This window comes from Mizuhopecten yessoensis, unplaced genomic scaffold (genome assembly GCF_002113885.1).
Source record: "Mizuhopecten yessoensis strain PY_sf001 unplaced genomic scaffold, ASM211388v2 scaffold13, whole genome shotgun sequence".
Lineage (NCBI taxonomy): Eukaryota > Metazoa > Mollusca > Bivalvia > Pectinida > Pectinidae > Mizuhopecten > Mizuhopecten yessoensis.
In genome coordinates this window covers 51,531-69,457 of record NW_018403334.1, presented here as the reverse complement: position 1 = coordinate 69,457, position 17,927 = coordinate 51,531, and the positions used below count along the sequence as shown (strand labels likewise).

General features: G+C 35.6%; 1 protein-coding gene across 3 annotated transcripts in view; it reads right to left on the bottom strand.

Moving 5' to 3' along the window:
* LOC110462613 (beta-1,4-galactosyltransferase galt-1-like) overlaps positions 1-17,560 on the bottom strand; it is a 39,258-nt gene extending 21,698 nt beyond the window's left edge. Inside the window, exons 1-2 of one of the 3 annotated variants that reach the window (XM_021490840.1) lie at positions 4,857-4,912; positions 1,719-2,500 (exon numbers count right to left, since the gene is read on the bottom strand). In XM_021490840.1, the coding sequence (XP_021346515.1) occupies positions 1,719-2,218 (500 nt within the window). In that variant the 5' untranslated portion in view covers positions 2,219-2,500; positions 4,857-4,912. Of the gene's footprint in view, positions 1-1,718; positions 2,715-4,856; positions 4,913-16,350 lie in introns of those variants that run through there. The other 2 variants (XM_021520677.1, XM_021490053.1) reach the window with 2 other exon arrangements.
* Between the last annotated feature and the right edge of the window lie 367 nt (positions 17,561-17,927).

Below are 17,927 nucleotides of genomic sequence, written 5' to 3'. Positions count from 1 at the left end.
CTTCATAACCTTACGATCAGCTATCATGTATATATTGACGTTTAATTTGCACATAATATTATGACAAGAGCAAATATGTATTATCATAATATAATAATAAAAGCGCATGGTTTAGGAGTCAACATCGAGTGTTTTCTGAGTTTGTCGTTCGAACAATTTTCTCATAGCCCGCCTTTTGATAAATACACAGTGATACGTCTAGCTCCTGTGATTCAAAATTGTATGCTTTATTCATACAGGTATTATAATAGTCTCGTTCAACGAGACGCTTTATCACTTTGTAGCTTGCCAAGACAACAAGAGTCTGGTTGAACGAGTCTAGTGTTATAATAATTTGTCAGGTCCCTGTGATAAAACTCTGACATGATATCGTTTCAAGTACCACACTCGATGGCATGCCGGATGTTTGGGCAAAGAATAACACTGCCACTTGAGCCATTTCCGTTGTACTTGTACTAATATTTTCCCAGAATCGGGTTCAGTGTGAATCTTATCTACACCGTAATAAGTGTCCATAGAAAGTCGGATGAAACAGAACGGACAACAATAGTCATAAAAATACATTCGGCCGACCTGCCTAACGCAAATTGCAAAACTAACTATTTCAAATAAATTGTATCCGATAACGATAATCAAACAATTTTATTTTGAATAAAGCTCACTAATGGATTTGAAAGGGGAATGTCTGTGAATTTCTGTGAGATATTTCTATTATGAACGGATATAGAATATCTGATTTGTATAAAAAGCTACCGCACTTTGACAGCGAAAGGAAAGGAAATTCTTACACTAAGGCTGTTTACCATAAGGGAGATAACTCAAGTCACTAGCATTATTCGTAAGATAATTTGATAAATGTACCATACAGCCTTAAACATGCTAGTATTTATAACATATGGTATATGATAATAAATCAAATGGCATTTCTTTTCAAGCAAATGCTGTTCATTCTCGGCAGTATTTCTATATAGGCTAAATTGTATTAAACATTCACAAAATGTGATAGCTGCTGTTTGTCTGCAGCAACGTGACCATAAATAAACCTGAATTTCCGTAAAGCCTTGGGAAAATGGTAGATATGCAGCTTTTATGGTAAACGATTTACGTGACTCTATAGTATTTAAGAGCCGAGGTTTTGTATTAAAGTTTCAGGGGGTAAATATCTGTGTGTTTCAGTTTGTTGAGTAGGTTTTTCGGATACACAATTAACGGATTCACAGGGACCTGAAAATTAGTTGCAGGGTGTACGGTTTGCACATCAGTAAAATTATCACAGCCGATGATAGCAAAATTCTACAAGCCACTCTGCAAATGCCATCATTTGGGGTTGGATTTTAACCTTATATTGTCTAAACCACAAAGACGTGCAATGCTTTGCCATACTCATTAGGACAATTAAAAACATGCACGTTCCTCTGTAATTAATTACCATGTCCCTGTGAACTGGTTCATGACACAGGGACATGAGAAGTTGTTATAGCTACATTTGGACCTAAACTAAGGTGTTCAAAGTAATTTCAAACGCTTTAGGGGTTTATGTCAACTTTCGGTTAAAATGAAAATATCATCATTGGGGTGGCATTGTTACCGAAAGTTGATCTGAACCCCTAAAGTGTTAAAAATAAATCAGAACACCTTAGTTTAAGTCCAAATATAGACGTAATTAATTACCATGTCCCTGTGAACTGTCTCAGGACTATCAGGCCTAGTCTACTTACCTTTTGTTATGATGTTCCCTAATATCCTGACGTCTGACTTCTTCATAATTTATATTTCCTTTTAGGATACTAAGAGAAAACGGCAAATTCTTATTTCCGGAGCCGTAAAGCTGACAAGTTGTCGGATCGAGGCTATTTTGTCGCATCGAAAGGACGATAACTCTAACCACATTTCCCTTGCCTTCGGTGTAAAAATAAGCCGAGAACGCAAACGTTTGAGCCTCGACAGTAACATTGTCAACACGCATGAAGCCATGATACTTTTTAAGCAAATTATTTGTCTTCTCAGAAGAAATCTTGTACGGGGTTGTTTTGAGTTTCGCGATATCTGTAGTGTTCGGCTGGCTGCTCTGAAATTCTGTAGAACTGTCTGAAGACATTTCGTCTCCGATGTTTTCGTAACGAAACTGCACCGTCATTAAAACCAATTGACAAAAACCATACACACCAAAAGTCATCCATAGAATACAAACTCCAGATCTGTGGGCTTTGAATATCATACTGACGTCACTTCCTGTTCTCGTCGACAATAGGTAGGCGACAAATTTAATTCGAAACACGTTTTCAGGTTTGTTTTCCTTCCTTAATTTCCATCATTTCTTGTGGCGTGTTGTCGGGAATCCCATATAATATCCGTTGATCTGTTAAAATACGACAGTCAGAGCTGGTGTCAATTTCTATTACTTGTGTAATAAATATATCAAATGTTTCAATATTCCGACTGCTCGATCAGAGTCACTGAGGTACTGCTTCGTTTAGTCTGAATCATCGCCATCACAGTCCTTTAATACATTTATAACAAATTCAATTTAACAATATATATACTCTCAAATTTTAAAGCCGGATAACAAACACTTATTCGTAACTGAATTCAATTTCCTTGTAGCTATCTATATCAAATATCAACGTCCAGACAAACAGCCGGAAGGTTATCTGTAAGTACATGTAGCACCGCTACGATATTACATCTGTGTTATATATCCTCAACCTCGAATACTCAACACGGACAGAATGTGTTACACGTGCGCGTTCATATACACCGGACTCCAACTCAACTATGTATACAGCTCGCCACACTTCTTTGATATTTCAGACGATATCCCGACGACTTAGAATAGCATATATATATTTAAACCAACACTGATTATATCGTGAATTCATTCAGTTAAAACAACGGAGGCATTCGAGCTTGGTAACCATTGTAATTTTGTATGTTATAATTTAACTGGCTTTACTATATCTGTTTTTAACTGACGAGCTATTCTTCTCTAATTTCGTATCTCTATATCATTTGATTGACCAATAATTCTATCCTCATGTCCATCGTACCCATAGGTGGTTTTAATTGACCAGTACATATATGTAGTTTACGGTATCAAACTTCAGTTAACTTACATTTGAAGTATGGCAATGTAAAAGAACAAGAAAAAGAAAAAAAATACAATGCATTATAAGGTTCCGAACCCACCAAAGATTTTTTACTTCCCCAACAGCACTCTTAAACGTTTTATTGGGTTTCTGAAAGTTTAAGAATATTTCAGAAAATATTAATCTTGTTAAATGATTAAATTGATATATTTCTCAAAGTAGAACCTTTAGTATAATTGACTAAGTCGTGAAATAGGTGGTTTTAAGCAACTGAAATGATCATAAAACAACGTAATGTCAAAATAATATATTGGAAATCATTTGAAAAATAAATAAATTGAAATAAAAAAATATAATGATTTTCAAAATATTCAACCAGTTCCCTTATAATATACCAACCATTTATTATCGTTTTTTGTCTTTCTTTTTTACCACGCATGACGTTGTGGAGATCCCAAACCAGAAATTTTACATTTTGAGACAATTATTTCAAACAATGACGTACCAGTATACGTCAAAAATTAAAAAAAAATATAAGAAAAGATTAAACTCATTAAAAAATGTTATACATACATGTACATCCATGATATTATAATTCATATACATTTTCCGAATAATGGTTATCAAAATTTATGTTGTAATTTTTAAAATTCCAATAAATCAATTTGTTTGGTCAATGCACGGAATTAGATTAGAGGTTATCTAAGTCCGTGGTCAATGTAATGATATTCGGTCACACTATTGTCTAACGAGATAGAATTTATATTGCTATTTAACCGAAACCGACATGTTATTGTTTCGAGAGAATTATATTGGTGGTGTTATTTTTTAACCTGAGCGATAAAATTCAGTAAGTTGGTCGCGTTATAACACTGCACTAATTTTCACAACACGAAAAGTAGTTTTGCTTTCCTACTCTAACTTATTTTGAGTCGCAGATTTGAATATAAAAGTTGTTTGGGTACTTAAGCAACATAATTTAATTTTAAAAGTAACTTTTATGAATTCTAATTTTAGAAGGAATCACTATCTTTATTAATAAACACTTTCCTAATATACGAAATGGTATCAACGCTGGAATGTTTTTACAGTGCTATCTGGCGAGATGTGAATTAAACATAACAATATCTGTTCACGTTTATTGGACAAAATCAAAATCCATACTGACAGAACATTATTTGGAAATAATAAAATTCAAGAAAATTTAGAATTGTTATTGTAACTCGTGTAACCATTGTGTGATGACATGTGGCATTTATTATTAATTAATAATAGTATCATAAATACGTTGTAATGGAGAAGAAGGAATGCTATGGGAACACTTGTGTCCAATATTTTTGCCTATTTTGTATTAAGATGCGACTTGTTTTAGGGGAAAGTCTGGAATTTTGTGAACAGTGTGCCATTTCAGCAATTTTTAGTCAATATCAAAGTTAAGAGAGTTCATTCTATGTAAAATCAAAAGAATATTGGAACATGGAGGGGTCAATTTCAGTTTGAAGAGTCAATGGCCCCATGGCCCCCTCCAGGATTATCCCTGTTATTTACATCAAATTTAAGTAGCATATATCCTACCAGATATAAACAATTAGGCATGGATGATTGAAAAGAGACAACATTTGCTCAAATGGTCCCTCCTATATTTCTCTGTCTCTAGATTCATCCTCGGAACAATAAGGAACTGCTGCCATTAAGCTTGAATCGTATAATTTCTTGAGCGATTACTAAAGTATGTTTTCCAGTTTTCAAAGAAGTGACAAACTTACCTACCATCAACTGTCCAACAACTTCATAATTCTGGATTTGTCAACATCGGCGACATGACGGGTACGTAAGAAGGAAATAGGCATTGGGTTCTAATAAACACCCGAAAAACGGAGACGGAGATGAAAATACGGACAAGAAAATCTGAATATGTCCAACATTTTAGGTTTTACTATTTAAATATACAAAAAACAAAACTTGTATTTTGATTGAAATAAATGCGCCGATTTCACGGATATTTTAAACAATACTATCGAAATTTTGCGATGAAAACGTTTTTCATGTCGTTTTGCAAGTTGTCTAGACTATTTTGTTTCATTTTGCATACTGTTTCTTCATGCTTGGTGTTCTTTTTCAAGTATAGTCTACTGGATGTACTGCGTGAGATGTACGTTCAAGATGCCTCGGTGGATATCGAATTCAGATTCGGTAATTATCACAGGGGCATGAAAATAAAGGTTCAGTAAACACTTATTTTCAGAGTGGGGTGTATTATTAGTTAAGAGCAACGATTGGCAAAATACCATGAAAAGTTGCCGAGTGTTGAATTCAAAACACCGTAAATGTCTTAATAAAAATATTTACTGTACATACGGAAAAATACTATGTCTTAAATATTCTCAGGTCCCTATGGTTACGACCACTACAGTTTCAGTTTCTTTATTTCCGACTCATAGGTAGAAGGAGCGACTTAAAAAGATAGATTATAAGTAATCATGAACTGACTCTAGCCTATTAGATGTACTTGTATTGACACGTCCTTAACGATAGGTCGTTAAATAGGACGTTAAATAGGACGTTAAATCGTATATAACCAAAACCAAACCATACAATACAAACTTCATTTATTTTACAACAATTATGAAACAAGTTATTTCAACTTATATTAATCACTCTTCTTGGCCCAGATGTTAGCGTGCGGGGGTCTTAGTGTGGGAGGAAACCGGAGTACCCGGAAAAACCCCACGTGGTCAAGCAGGTGAATTCATACCTTTTCGCGTCCGATCGGGGAATCGAACCCCGGCCACGTTGGTGAAAGGCAAGTGCGCTATCCACTGCACCACCCGACCACATAAATCATATATTGAAACAAGAAGAAATTTCTCTGACCGTTTCGTGATTCCATACTATTAGGAGGTTTAACAGTTGCAGACTAATCAACTTACAAATTGCAATTAGTGCTTGTCCACAGTTGAGCTTCCGTACATTAAAACATTTTATTGGTTTGTTCGGCCGTATATATCAAAAGGTTGTGCGTTTAGCACGTTGGTGATATCTGTCTGAATAATCGATTCATTTACCATCAGCGAAATGTCATAAAATACTCGTCTGCCAATATTGATGATCTGCATTTTCCTGATTTCACTGGCACGACAGGTCGTTCACCGGATGGTGAGAGCCGAGACAATCCGAGAGCACGCATATCATTGACACCTTATGCCGAGAACAGAAATGTTCCGAGATCCGGCTCAACGAAGCTTCGTTTAATCAATATGGTTCGTGCTATTTTACTTCCCTTTCATCTAGGAGAGTGGTGTTTAAAGACGGTCTGTGACGGGTATCTGCAAACACGTACATATCCAGGAGTAACTATCCTGCCGAAGGACGGTGCCGATTTCATTACTTTTCCTTGTGTAGGTGTTTTGGACATAGTGCTCGCGCACGTACGGTCTTTTCATTCCAAGAAAACGTTTTAGATTTTTTTCTGTAGAGTATGGATACAAACATAAAACGTCGTCAAGAAGTTCACGCATTGCTTTGTTGTAAAGTACATTTGTATATATACAACATCACTCCGAACTTATTGGCCAGTAGAGTTACAGCTTCTTAACCCAGCTCTATCGCGTCAAGCAACTGAAACATTATTTGTCAATTGTTGAAGGACGTCTTTTTTTCGTAAAGCATCTCTACGCTAAAATCCATTTTTACATCTAGGTAGACTGAAACAATCGTCGAGAAATGTGTTGTTCTCTTGATGTTTTGCGTCGATTCTAACATTAAACCTCTCGATCGATTGACAGCCGAACTGCCAACTGCTCCATTACAGAGAGGTTTATGAAGAGTAAATAAAGTTAAAAATAAGTGTGGAAACGACAGATTTTTTAAAATTAAACAGTAAGTAACTGTACAAGAACTCTGTGTCTATTGTACGTGGCGGAACGCATCAACAAGCTGCCTTCTAATCATTCCAAATACAGTATCAGACGACACAACTTATTCCTACACCCTCAGTGCTCGGATCATAATCAATTGGAACTGTGATTAGTGGCTTCGTCTCCGTTAATTTATCCTTTTCAGTCCATAACCACATATTCACCTCAACAAAAGTCTATTCATTTTTATTGATATATATATATATTATCTTCTACGTGAAATTATATACGTATATCAACATCGAAATATGGAGACTTGCAGCAAGTGATATCTACAGAATGAGTAAACAATGCTCGTATATTTATAAGGGCAAGAAATGATAACCGAGAGTGTTTTCTTGAGTAAAACGAATTTTATGATATAATGGGCGGAAAAATAATATTGTGTTTTATCTCTTACAAGATTTGATTTCATTGTTACGTGTAATTCTCACTAGCAGAGTACATATGAAAAGACTTCATGCCATTGTTTATCGAGTATAAATTAGTGCGCATGCGTCGGCGTTTTTTATGCTGTCCATATAGTGTAACCACGGTTTAAGATATCTAATTCCGTGGTGTAACAAACGTTTAATTGTCAGTGTCCATTCCCAATTCCGCCATTTATATGACCTCTGATGTCTCCTGGATATCCCTCATGGATCTTAAACCACACTTATGTTGCGGATTCTTCTTATATCAATATACTCCAGCGACTCCGCAAACATCGTTATCTCAGAAATGGCTTTAAATTATTACTGAATCATTAAAGAAAGATACCGTGGCTTTTACTGTCGTAGTTTAAGAGTATGATATATTTATAACACCGACAATGGACGTGAAACAAATAAAAACATTTGGCTTTATCATCCAATGGTCGCACTCAACCAGACTATTGTTGTCTGTGCAAGCTACGTCTTGAATCACGCAGTGATCAATCCCAAGACTCACGAGACAGGTTTTCTGTTACACAGAGTTGGTCTTTAAAAACAGGACTGACAATAGAGCGTCTTGCTGTCAGAAGCGTGTGACTGTTGATATGCTTCCTATGCTAATAATTATGCTCTCTATTTTGAATCGGGGTAAGAAAGACTCTCAGACAGGAGAAAAAGAAGGAAACTGCAGTTATTGTACAAAATGAAAAATGGTATCACCCCTGAATTCTTAAACAAAATTCTACCCAATACAGTAAACCAAAATGTCAGATATCCTTTAAGAAACAGTAATGACTTTATAATACCAAATTTCAGACTTTCTAGTACAAATACATCCTGCTTACCTTCTACGCTTCGCTCTTGGAACAATACTGCTAAAAGATGATCGGTCACTTTAGGAAGATTAAAAAAAGCCATCTCTCGAGAATTGGGCACCAAATCGCCCAGTTATTTTGGTTATGGTGAACGAAAACTAAATATCATTCACACAAAATTAAGGTACAACTGCAGTTCCCGAAATTATGATTTATTTAGATTCAACATCGTAGATAGTCCCGCCTGTGTCTGTGGATCTCCATGTGAAAACGCCTATCATTTCTTTCTTGAATTGTCCAGTTTATACACACCAGAGGTTTGAATTGTTTCGAAATCTAGATTTTGTTAATGAAATCTCCTTAGATATATTGTTATCTGGTATTCCGGATATGTCTTCTCAACAAAATAATGATATTCTTCGTAACGTGCAAAAATTCATAAAGACCAGCAGTAGGTTTTAATTCGTAGGGCGTTTTATATTTCTATACTCAATTTGTGAGACTGTCTAATGTTTTTCTTTCTCTTTTTGTTTCTGTTGTTGTAATGCTACTATTATACATATTATTTGATACCCAGTTGTGCCATGTTTGTAAATCTGAAGTATATATTTGAGGAAAGGGCGCAAATAATGTTGTAATAACTTGTGCCCAATCCTGTTGTCACTATTTTGGCAATAAAATATGTTTCAACTAAACTGTTGATTAAGACAGTATCAGCCTGATTTCGTCAAATCAACCACATCATTCACGAGTTATCAACTGCAAGCGATCAATCAAATGCAAAGTACCCAGTGAACACGAACCCTGTGACATTTTACATCTCAGGTTGTTCAATCTATCACATGTTAGACATTTCATGATCTGAAGTCACTCGGAACACATCGGCGTGTTCTGCCTGAAGGATTCCGAACGGGTATATTGTGTATCGTTCTTATAGATTGCCATGTATATAAGATTGAAATACATGACGCGCTTCTTTCGATGCAATGCACGTTTAAATGATTAATGTGTGTTTTACAATTCCTATTGAGTGTAAAAATATAAATGTGCTGACAGGCACGCACAGCCGCCATCTTGTCTACAGCTTTGAAAAGAACATACATTGTATGTATATATTTATTTACAACAATTATGAAACAAGCTATATCTATTTATATTATGTGGAATAACCCTAGCTGCCCCTGATGATAGCGCGCAGGGTTTCTTAATGTGAAAGGAAACTGGAGTACCTTGAGAAACACCATGTGGTCCTCCGTCCCACAGGGACCTGATAATTTGTTACAGCTACATGTATATTTGGAGCCTAAACTCAGGTGTTCAGAGCAATTTTACATGTTTTATGGGGTTAGATCGACTTTCGGTAAAAATGACACCCCCAATGATCATAAAACCAAGAGTCGATATAAACCCCTAAAACATGTAAAATTACTCTGAACATCGCAGTTTAGGTCCAAATATGGTTGTAACAAATTATCAGGTCCCTGTGGGACAGAGGACCTCATACATGTATACCTTTTCGCATCTGATCGGGAAATCGATCCCCGGCCGCCTTGGTTAAAGGCGAGCGGGCTATCCACAGTGCCACCCGATAGCCATGTGTAACACGTGAACGACGGACATACGTATCTTGTCTACGTCATGCTAATAGCTACGTAACATGGCCGCTATCATGTTTTAAAACTGCGTGACACAGCCGCCATCATGGTTAATACTGACTGTGCCATACGACCAGTAAATCATCAAAGCGAAACACAGTCGCTCAAAAGGCGTGCATGATATTTAAATTTAAAATCGAGGAACGCCACATCTATTTTATCATAATTTGTGACATTCTCGTGAATAATACATGCCGACCATGTTCGGATACCCATGGTCGATAGCACAGCGATGTTCTGCACTGAAAAATATAGTATGAAAGTGATGGAAAAAATCTCATTTCCCGATGTTAACACTTCCTGTTGTTTTTGTTGTTGTTTTATTGTTCTACACATTTTGATTGACTGATTGATGGGGCTAACGTCATTATTCCGGTTATTCCCAGCCTCGGTCCACCGATGCGTATTTCCTTATTTGTTTGAGTGGTTTAACGTCCGCTTCACTATCGAATATTTGGTTATCAAGCAGACGATATAATACTAAAATATATTGTGATCAGTGTGATGTCATTATGACGCTTTACCTCCCATCTCTCATAACGTTAGACAATCGTGAAAAGCAAACATAATAGAAACGTTCAGCTGTTCTAGGACTATCGTTTACATTGACGATATAAACACGCTAATATGACAAATATTAGATAACTAATAACTTTAAATTGATATTATGAATATATCTTTTGAACGGTATTTTCTTCAAAAGTATCCCTAGCGGGCTTCATGAAATATTCTAGTAACCAACTTGCGTTCATACCGGCATGAATATTACAAAATGTCGTTCAATGTGTGTCGGGACCAGTAGCGGAAATACCAGCCTGTAATATGCAATAAAAATACAGAATATCCCTACCCTACAATTACCAGTGTAGCATGCTAATGAATTGCTTTGATAAATAATTTACATCAACGACAAGGAGTCGGTTCAGAATTACGTTGAGAAAGGGGAAAATGATGTCGTAGATTCAAAGAGCATTCGACCGATGACAATGCTGTTATTTCACGTATTGAACACTGTGGTGTACCTGTATTGATGTTCTTGTATCCTTTTATAACGTTTGAGTAGGCGGGTTACGGACGAGAATGGATGGAATCGAACTAAAGGAAATTATGTCTGGTTATCAGAATTATGTGGAGGATTAACACAGCATGCTTTCATTTCCATTGAAATATGTCAGATTTCTGAAGAAGAGGCCCATGGGGCCTGAACACGCGCACCTGTTTTATATGACTTTTCTTTTCACATACTTCCTAACATTTTAGCTATTAGTTATTGGCCAGTAGGACTCTACATTGCAGATAGTTTCACAAACATAGGCATTGTACTCACGTTCAGCAAAGTGATCATTACACTAAACCAAGAAACTACCTTTAAGATCAAATTGAAAAACCAATATTTACATTGTACAAAAAAGACCATCTTAATTGATATATAACTTCAGAATTTTATTTTGTAGCTGACGTTTTAATTTTTTACCTATTGATCGCAGGTATGAGAACCTGAAGAAAGGAAACGACAGAATAGACTCGTGTGAAAATGTATAAGATACCTCTTTATGGACAGCACTCCTAATTTTATTGCATATGGAGAAGGGCTGGTGTGCAATGGAATTGAACGTATCATTTAGAATGTGTATGTTATGGAGTTTGAACACAATATCATCATTACGTAATTTAGATTATCTGATAACCAACATGCATAACACACTGACACATTCCTAAACATGGTTTAGTAAAATTGAAAGTATACATAATGGAACTTAATTTTCATAATTTACATAGAAAATGAAAACTATTCATAAAAGTTTGTTTTTCTTCAAAATCTACATCCTTAAACAGAGACTTCGATATGTTAGTAAAAAGGGGGTTCTTTGACGTTTATTCTGTTGTATTACAAATTACAAAAATCTCCAAACATAGTATTCAGATCAATAATGTTATTTTTTTCATTATATTTTTGTGTTTTAAATAATAATATGGGATCTAAAATTTGATTGATTTTGATACATGCCCATGAAATACAGAGGTGTCATAAAGACGTTTCAATGGGATGCTTCAGCTCATTTGTTTGATATAAAATTGCTAGGGGGAGGGGGTAAAAACAAGGGTCGGTCGGGAAATCTGAAACATACATATTTTTTTGGGCCTAAGTACATGCAAAAGTACAATGCCGTATCGATCTCTTTCACAGTGTATTCGATTCAATTAAAATATAATGCATTTTCGTATTGACTGCCTAGAATATTTGTCATTGCTTTGACTATCAATGTTCAATTGTAATGTATATTTTGCATCGATGAGTTTTATACGGCCAATATTAACAGAGAGTTTTAATTTGAAACCTGCTTCATGTTTGAAACCATGTATAACTACACAATGTGCTTAAATTGATTGAACCCCACCAAGCTGTTGTGTTAAATTGAGAAAGAGAGCAAACATTTATAGTAGTAAAATTCAATCAAGCGATGAGCGACAACAGTAGCCGTGGCCTTTTCCTTAGTCCCCGACAATAACCAGCGACAAAGATTTTTCAGTTTTACAACTAAATCAATGTTTATTGTTTGTTTTGTTATTATTCAAATTATAATCGTGAGAATTTAAAGAGCTATGGCGGGTTGCTATGCCTATTTCCAACCGTGCAGTGTTATAACGCGCCCTCAGGTATTTGTATACAGATAGCTCTATCGGAATCCCGTGTCTAAGAATAGATTATTGTTAACAGACGAATTTAAGGCCGTGGCTATTAAATACATGCGTTTCACGATAAAGACTCAACAACCTGTTTATTTCGCCTAATGCTGTATAAAACACAAGATCGTACATTCATTACCAACAAGTTTGAAAGGATTTAGTTTTCATTACCGTTGCCTACGTAATGCCGTTATCTGTTTTCGTAAAAAGCACACATATTGTTTTTGTTCTTTCTGCACCTTGGAATGGTAAAATGACATCGAATAGCATGTCTGACACGTGTATTGCGTTCCTTGCCGTGCTGCAGTCTTCCTGCATTTAAAACAAATGAGACTGTCCTCGACGATGAATTTTCCCGCATGTTCGGTAATATCTTTGCGATAATAACAGTTCTTTTTTATTGTTCTGACGCAATCCCATACATTTCGTATTTCGGCATCATTTTTAATGTTTAAATAATAAATAAAAACACTAGTGCTAATCGGAGAGTAAAACAAGTCATAAGTATCATTTAAAATGATGTTTTAACTACAAAGCGTAGCTGTACGACATGGTATTTTATTAAAATATCAATAAAATGTTCCATTAGTTTGAAAAATATTTATCATTTAATTAAGGAAAATGATCATAGGATCATATTAAGAATTGATGTATCTGAACGTGGATTCGAACCTACACCGTTCTCTTCTTCTTGTCACAAGCTAACTGCGTTACACATTAGGCAACATCGGACATAGACGAACATGGAACATCTGTCGCACTTTTGAGAAACTTGATCACACTGTTTTTCATTAATTTGAGCACTATCCCAAAGGCGGACCACTTTTCTATAACACGATTTGTTTTTGCATATAACATCACGGAATCAAAAAGTTTTTTCAAAAGTTGGTCGTTGGATGGGAAAGTATTGAAAGTATTTTTTTAAGTTATAGTGAATATGGCTATATTTGCAGTATTATATAAACAATACCGGATATCTCAACAGTTCAAAAATTCATATTCAGTTGGTTTTATATCTATTCCATACATTTTCGCTACTAAAAAGTATTTACTCATCAATATTTTTTTTCCGTTTTCAAAAATGTCGACTTAGGAAAATACGGGCAGTCTTCCGCCATAGCTCAAATTTGCAATTTATAATTACGTTGCCCAGCACAACCACAGTAGGATGTATCTGTGATGACGTCACAAAGTTATCATAGGTCACGCGCAGATGCATGTGTTTATATTTGACTCCAAAGAATTCCCATTCCCCTGGATTCGCTAATGTACAACTGTAGGGGTATGTGTCTTTTAAAATCAAAGTTATCTTAGCAATATAGTGTAATTTCTTTGAAATACAACTTATCACGTGCGAACGCATTATTTCCCCCCTATTGAATTAAATACTGCTAAATAAGCCAGATTTCGTATGTTACGAGATCTTTCATATATTTGCGTAACTGTTCTTATTTGTTGACACACTCGTGCGGTATTCCATTTAAATTGACACAGCACCGGAGCCCATATGTAAACGTGTACGTGTATACACATGTTTGCACACGAAATGATCTAATTACAAATACATTGTAACAATATCAAGGTAATTATGTAGGTTTTCCGATCATACCACTTTATATGTTTTGTCGTAAGCTGTTTGAGATTATACGGGATTATTTTAAGCCAAAGCTAAGTGAACTGACCTTGTTATGTACTGGTGCTGTGAACGCGTGTTTGTTAGGTTTGAATATTAGACCACCTGAACAGGTATGGCACGACGTCAAAGTCGACACATGTTCTCTGAAAGATGTACTTAAAACCTTACCAAACAGAACTATTTCAAAATCACACAGAAATGTCAATATACAATTGTACGTACTGCTCGAACTGGGTACGCCTAACAAGAAAGAATAAGTAATCGCGCGGAGATGTTCCATCTTCCAGATCCAAAAGTTACGCTCTTAATCTTTAACTACAAAATGTAGCAACACTAAATCAGGTATATCTTAAATGAACTTCGTTAGATCAGATACGTGTATCTTCTTAGCTTGTGTGAGAACTGGAATCTTATTAGTTATTAGATCTCGTTAGATTGGCTATCTTCACTAAACGTTAGATCAGATACGTGTATCTCAATTAAATTTCGTAATATCTGATATTTTAATTAGCTGTCATTAGTTTTGATTAACTAACTTAATTTCGTTAGATCAGATACATGTTTTTTAATTCGCTTACTTGTAATCAGATTTCTTAATTAGCTCTCGTAAGATAAGAAATTCTTATTAATACATGTGTACCTATCATAAGATGGGGTTTCTAATTAATTGTATAGAAGTTCCTTTAATTCATTTCCATAGGAGATCAACAGTTTGTATACAACGTCCCTTACACGGTCGTCAACAGCACCCCTGTAACTACTGTTCAGTTGTTCCTTTTCTGGTTTATTGGTTTCATTCACTTGGCCTTATTTGATTGACATGCAACTTCTTTAGTTTTTCTAATTCGCTTTCCGTTTTCTTATTCATATAAAAATGGATATTTAAAATTTTAAAAGACATGCTATATTTTAAAATAAAGTTTTGTAAATAATTCCATCCACTTACATAAGAATGTACAATCGTATTTGAAAGCGACACCGCCGAGGTTCCCTCACTTTAAGTGTTAACACCATATATTTAAGCATTAAGATTATTCTGGTCCGTGTTATGGTCCTATAACACGGAACAGGATTGCAGACAAGGTCAGTGGCATATATGGTGTCATGAATGTAACAATGATGACGTAAACACTTATATAGTGGCAAAGGCATACATTGGTACATGTTAGACGTTAACATACCGCCATCAGTGATGGTATATATACACATGTACTTGATTCGCATGTCCCTGTGGTCTATTATCATCACTTTTCGGTTCACCCGGGTTCTCAATTCCTGTGCATGCAGGGTAGTATACCTGTTCTCACACTGGTGTTTTATAGTAGGTCATAAAACCTGCTAAAAGGCTGTTAGCTTCGATGCTTAATCATATACAATGTACCAATTATGACTCCGGAACCATTGATTTGACTCGGCACCTATTTATTGTGTTAAATATTTAACATCAATAAAGCTTCCCTGTGCATGTCGAGCTTGTTATTCAACCGCAGCCAGTTGCATTTGGACAAACACGAAGGCAAAATCTCCTACATTATAACATTAAGTGTAAGAACCTGGTACACTGTATTTTATTTTCATTTGAGCTTTTGTGACATGGCAATGTGTTCGTGAGACCGATTGCAATGAGAGCAATATTTTGCGTTCGGATTAGACCTGCTCGGAGTAGATGAACGGGCTCCAGTTTTACAGTAATGTATCAATATAGATTGTCATGTAAACAGGTGTATTGATTATTTTTCAGTTTAGAAAATTGACATTGTTTCCAAAAAGGCAAATTCTATATTGCATGTATTAGATATTTTGATATGAACATAGTTCAGAGCACGATACACAAAAGTACACAAATCGGGTCTGTTTGGTGGAAAATATAAAGTGGTTTTTATAACACTATATGACGAAACCTTGATAAACTGCATAAGAACATCTTGACATTTGAAACACAGATCGCGATACACTTTGGTTTAACAACACTTCAGATTAATACAACTCCAATCACTTATATCTATATAAGTATTCAAATTGAAGGTCAAATAAACACGTTTTTTAAACATATCACTATCATCTCAGCCTAATTGAATTTGAAAGTTTGAGTTAATGTGACTAAATAAGGAAGTTTAAAATAATTTTAAAAAATGTTTACCTTTTCCCATGGTGTTCGTTGATCCGCAAGGATACCGCACGTGATGTTGAAATCGCCTGTACATCTTTTGGATCGGAACTCCAGAAAACACAGGAAGCTGATTTTCCAAAACTAGTTTCTTTCATAGAAATAACATGCACAGTTCCTGTTATATTGTCAGTGTTATCACAGAAAGCCGATATAATATAGCCTCTAGGAGTATGACTAATGTTTTGAAAATCGCCAGAAATGATATTTCGCTGGACCATAGATTGCGGAGGTCTTCGCTCACAGTTGTTTTGATTTGGAGCATCCGCAACCACAGATTGCTTCCCACTTCTGTTGTTGTTAATCGCACTTCTGTTGTTGTTAATATTAGCAGAAGTATTAACTAATTGAAATATCGGAATCATTTTCTTCACAAATGGTGTCGTCTGCTTCTCTGGGGTTTTATAATCTAAAGTCCGGTCTCTGTTAAACTGATATCGTCCAAGAGCTGATTTCGATTCGCGAATGTCGTCATAATCTAACACATGTTGCATCATTAAACAGAAGATCCCGGTATGAACCAGCAGAGTTCCTACTACAAAGCGGCGGGTTCTAAGTTTCATCGCTAGACCGTTATGCACATGCCATGTGTCGTCTGCTCGTAGCACTGGGCATTGTTGTCGTCTGCTTTTATAATACTGAGTGCTGGCACGGGCGGTTCGATATATCTATCTCTCAACAGCAAATCTGTAGAAATACTGTCAACACGACCGCTCGTGAACCGGTATAGATAGTGCGTTGTTTCGAGTAATTGTATAAAATGTATCACATCACTAATCGTAGAAATCTATTTACCTATCACCGGTGGGCAAATTGTAGCGAAACTGTGGCATGCGTTACATCCCAATTCCCCTTTGTACAATGGTATTTCCACTTGGTCATGCTATACTAATGTCAAGTTAAAATAGCTTCAAGCTAGAGCTATACATTTGACCCAACACTAGCACTCGGACTGGTCTACATCTGCAGAGGTCAATTTGAATCCACCTTATTCGCTACCAGGATTTTAAACGAATAATAATTTGTCCCGGACGGTTACTTCACCTATTCAGGTACATAAGTAAATACGTGTGTCCGTTGATTGTGACTTAATTATTGAATTATTTATTTTGTAAACCGTCCCACGGCACAGGCATTTGTTAAATCATTTATCGATTTCGGAATGGTTCTCAGCGTGGATTTTCACCTGGCACGGCAGAGTGCTGGAAAACATAAGAAAAGACTGATTTAGGTATTTAACATCCTTAATACGTGTGAAAGTCCGATCTCTGTCGGTCATTTATCTTTGTACCGACAAATGTACATGATATAGACGCTTAGATGATATGAAAGGTCACATGTCAATGTCAGTTTCATAGGATTTCAATGAAACAATCTAAAGCAACATTTTTTTTTTAAATCAGTCTTTTTTCAATTCAGTATAGACTTGTATAGACATCTGTGTATACATACTCATTTGCTTCAATCAAATATCTTTCATACCAAAACAAAGTTCATGTATATTATTACTCAAGCTTGATACGTATCATCAGCAATATATTGCATCCTGT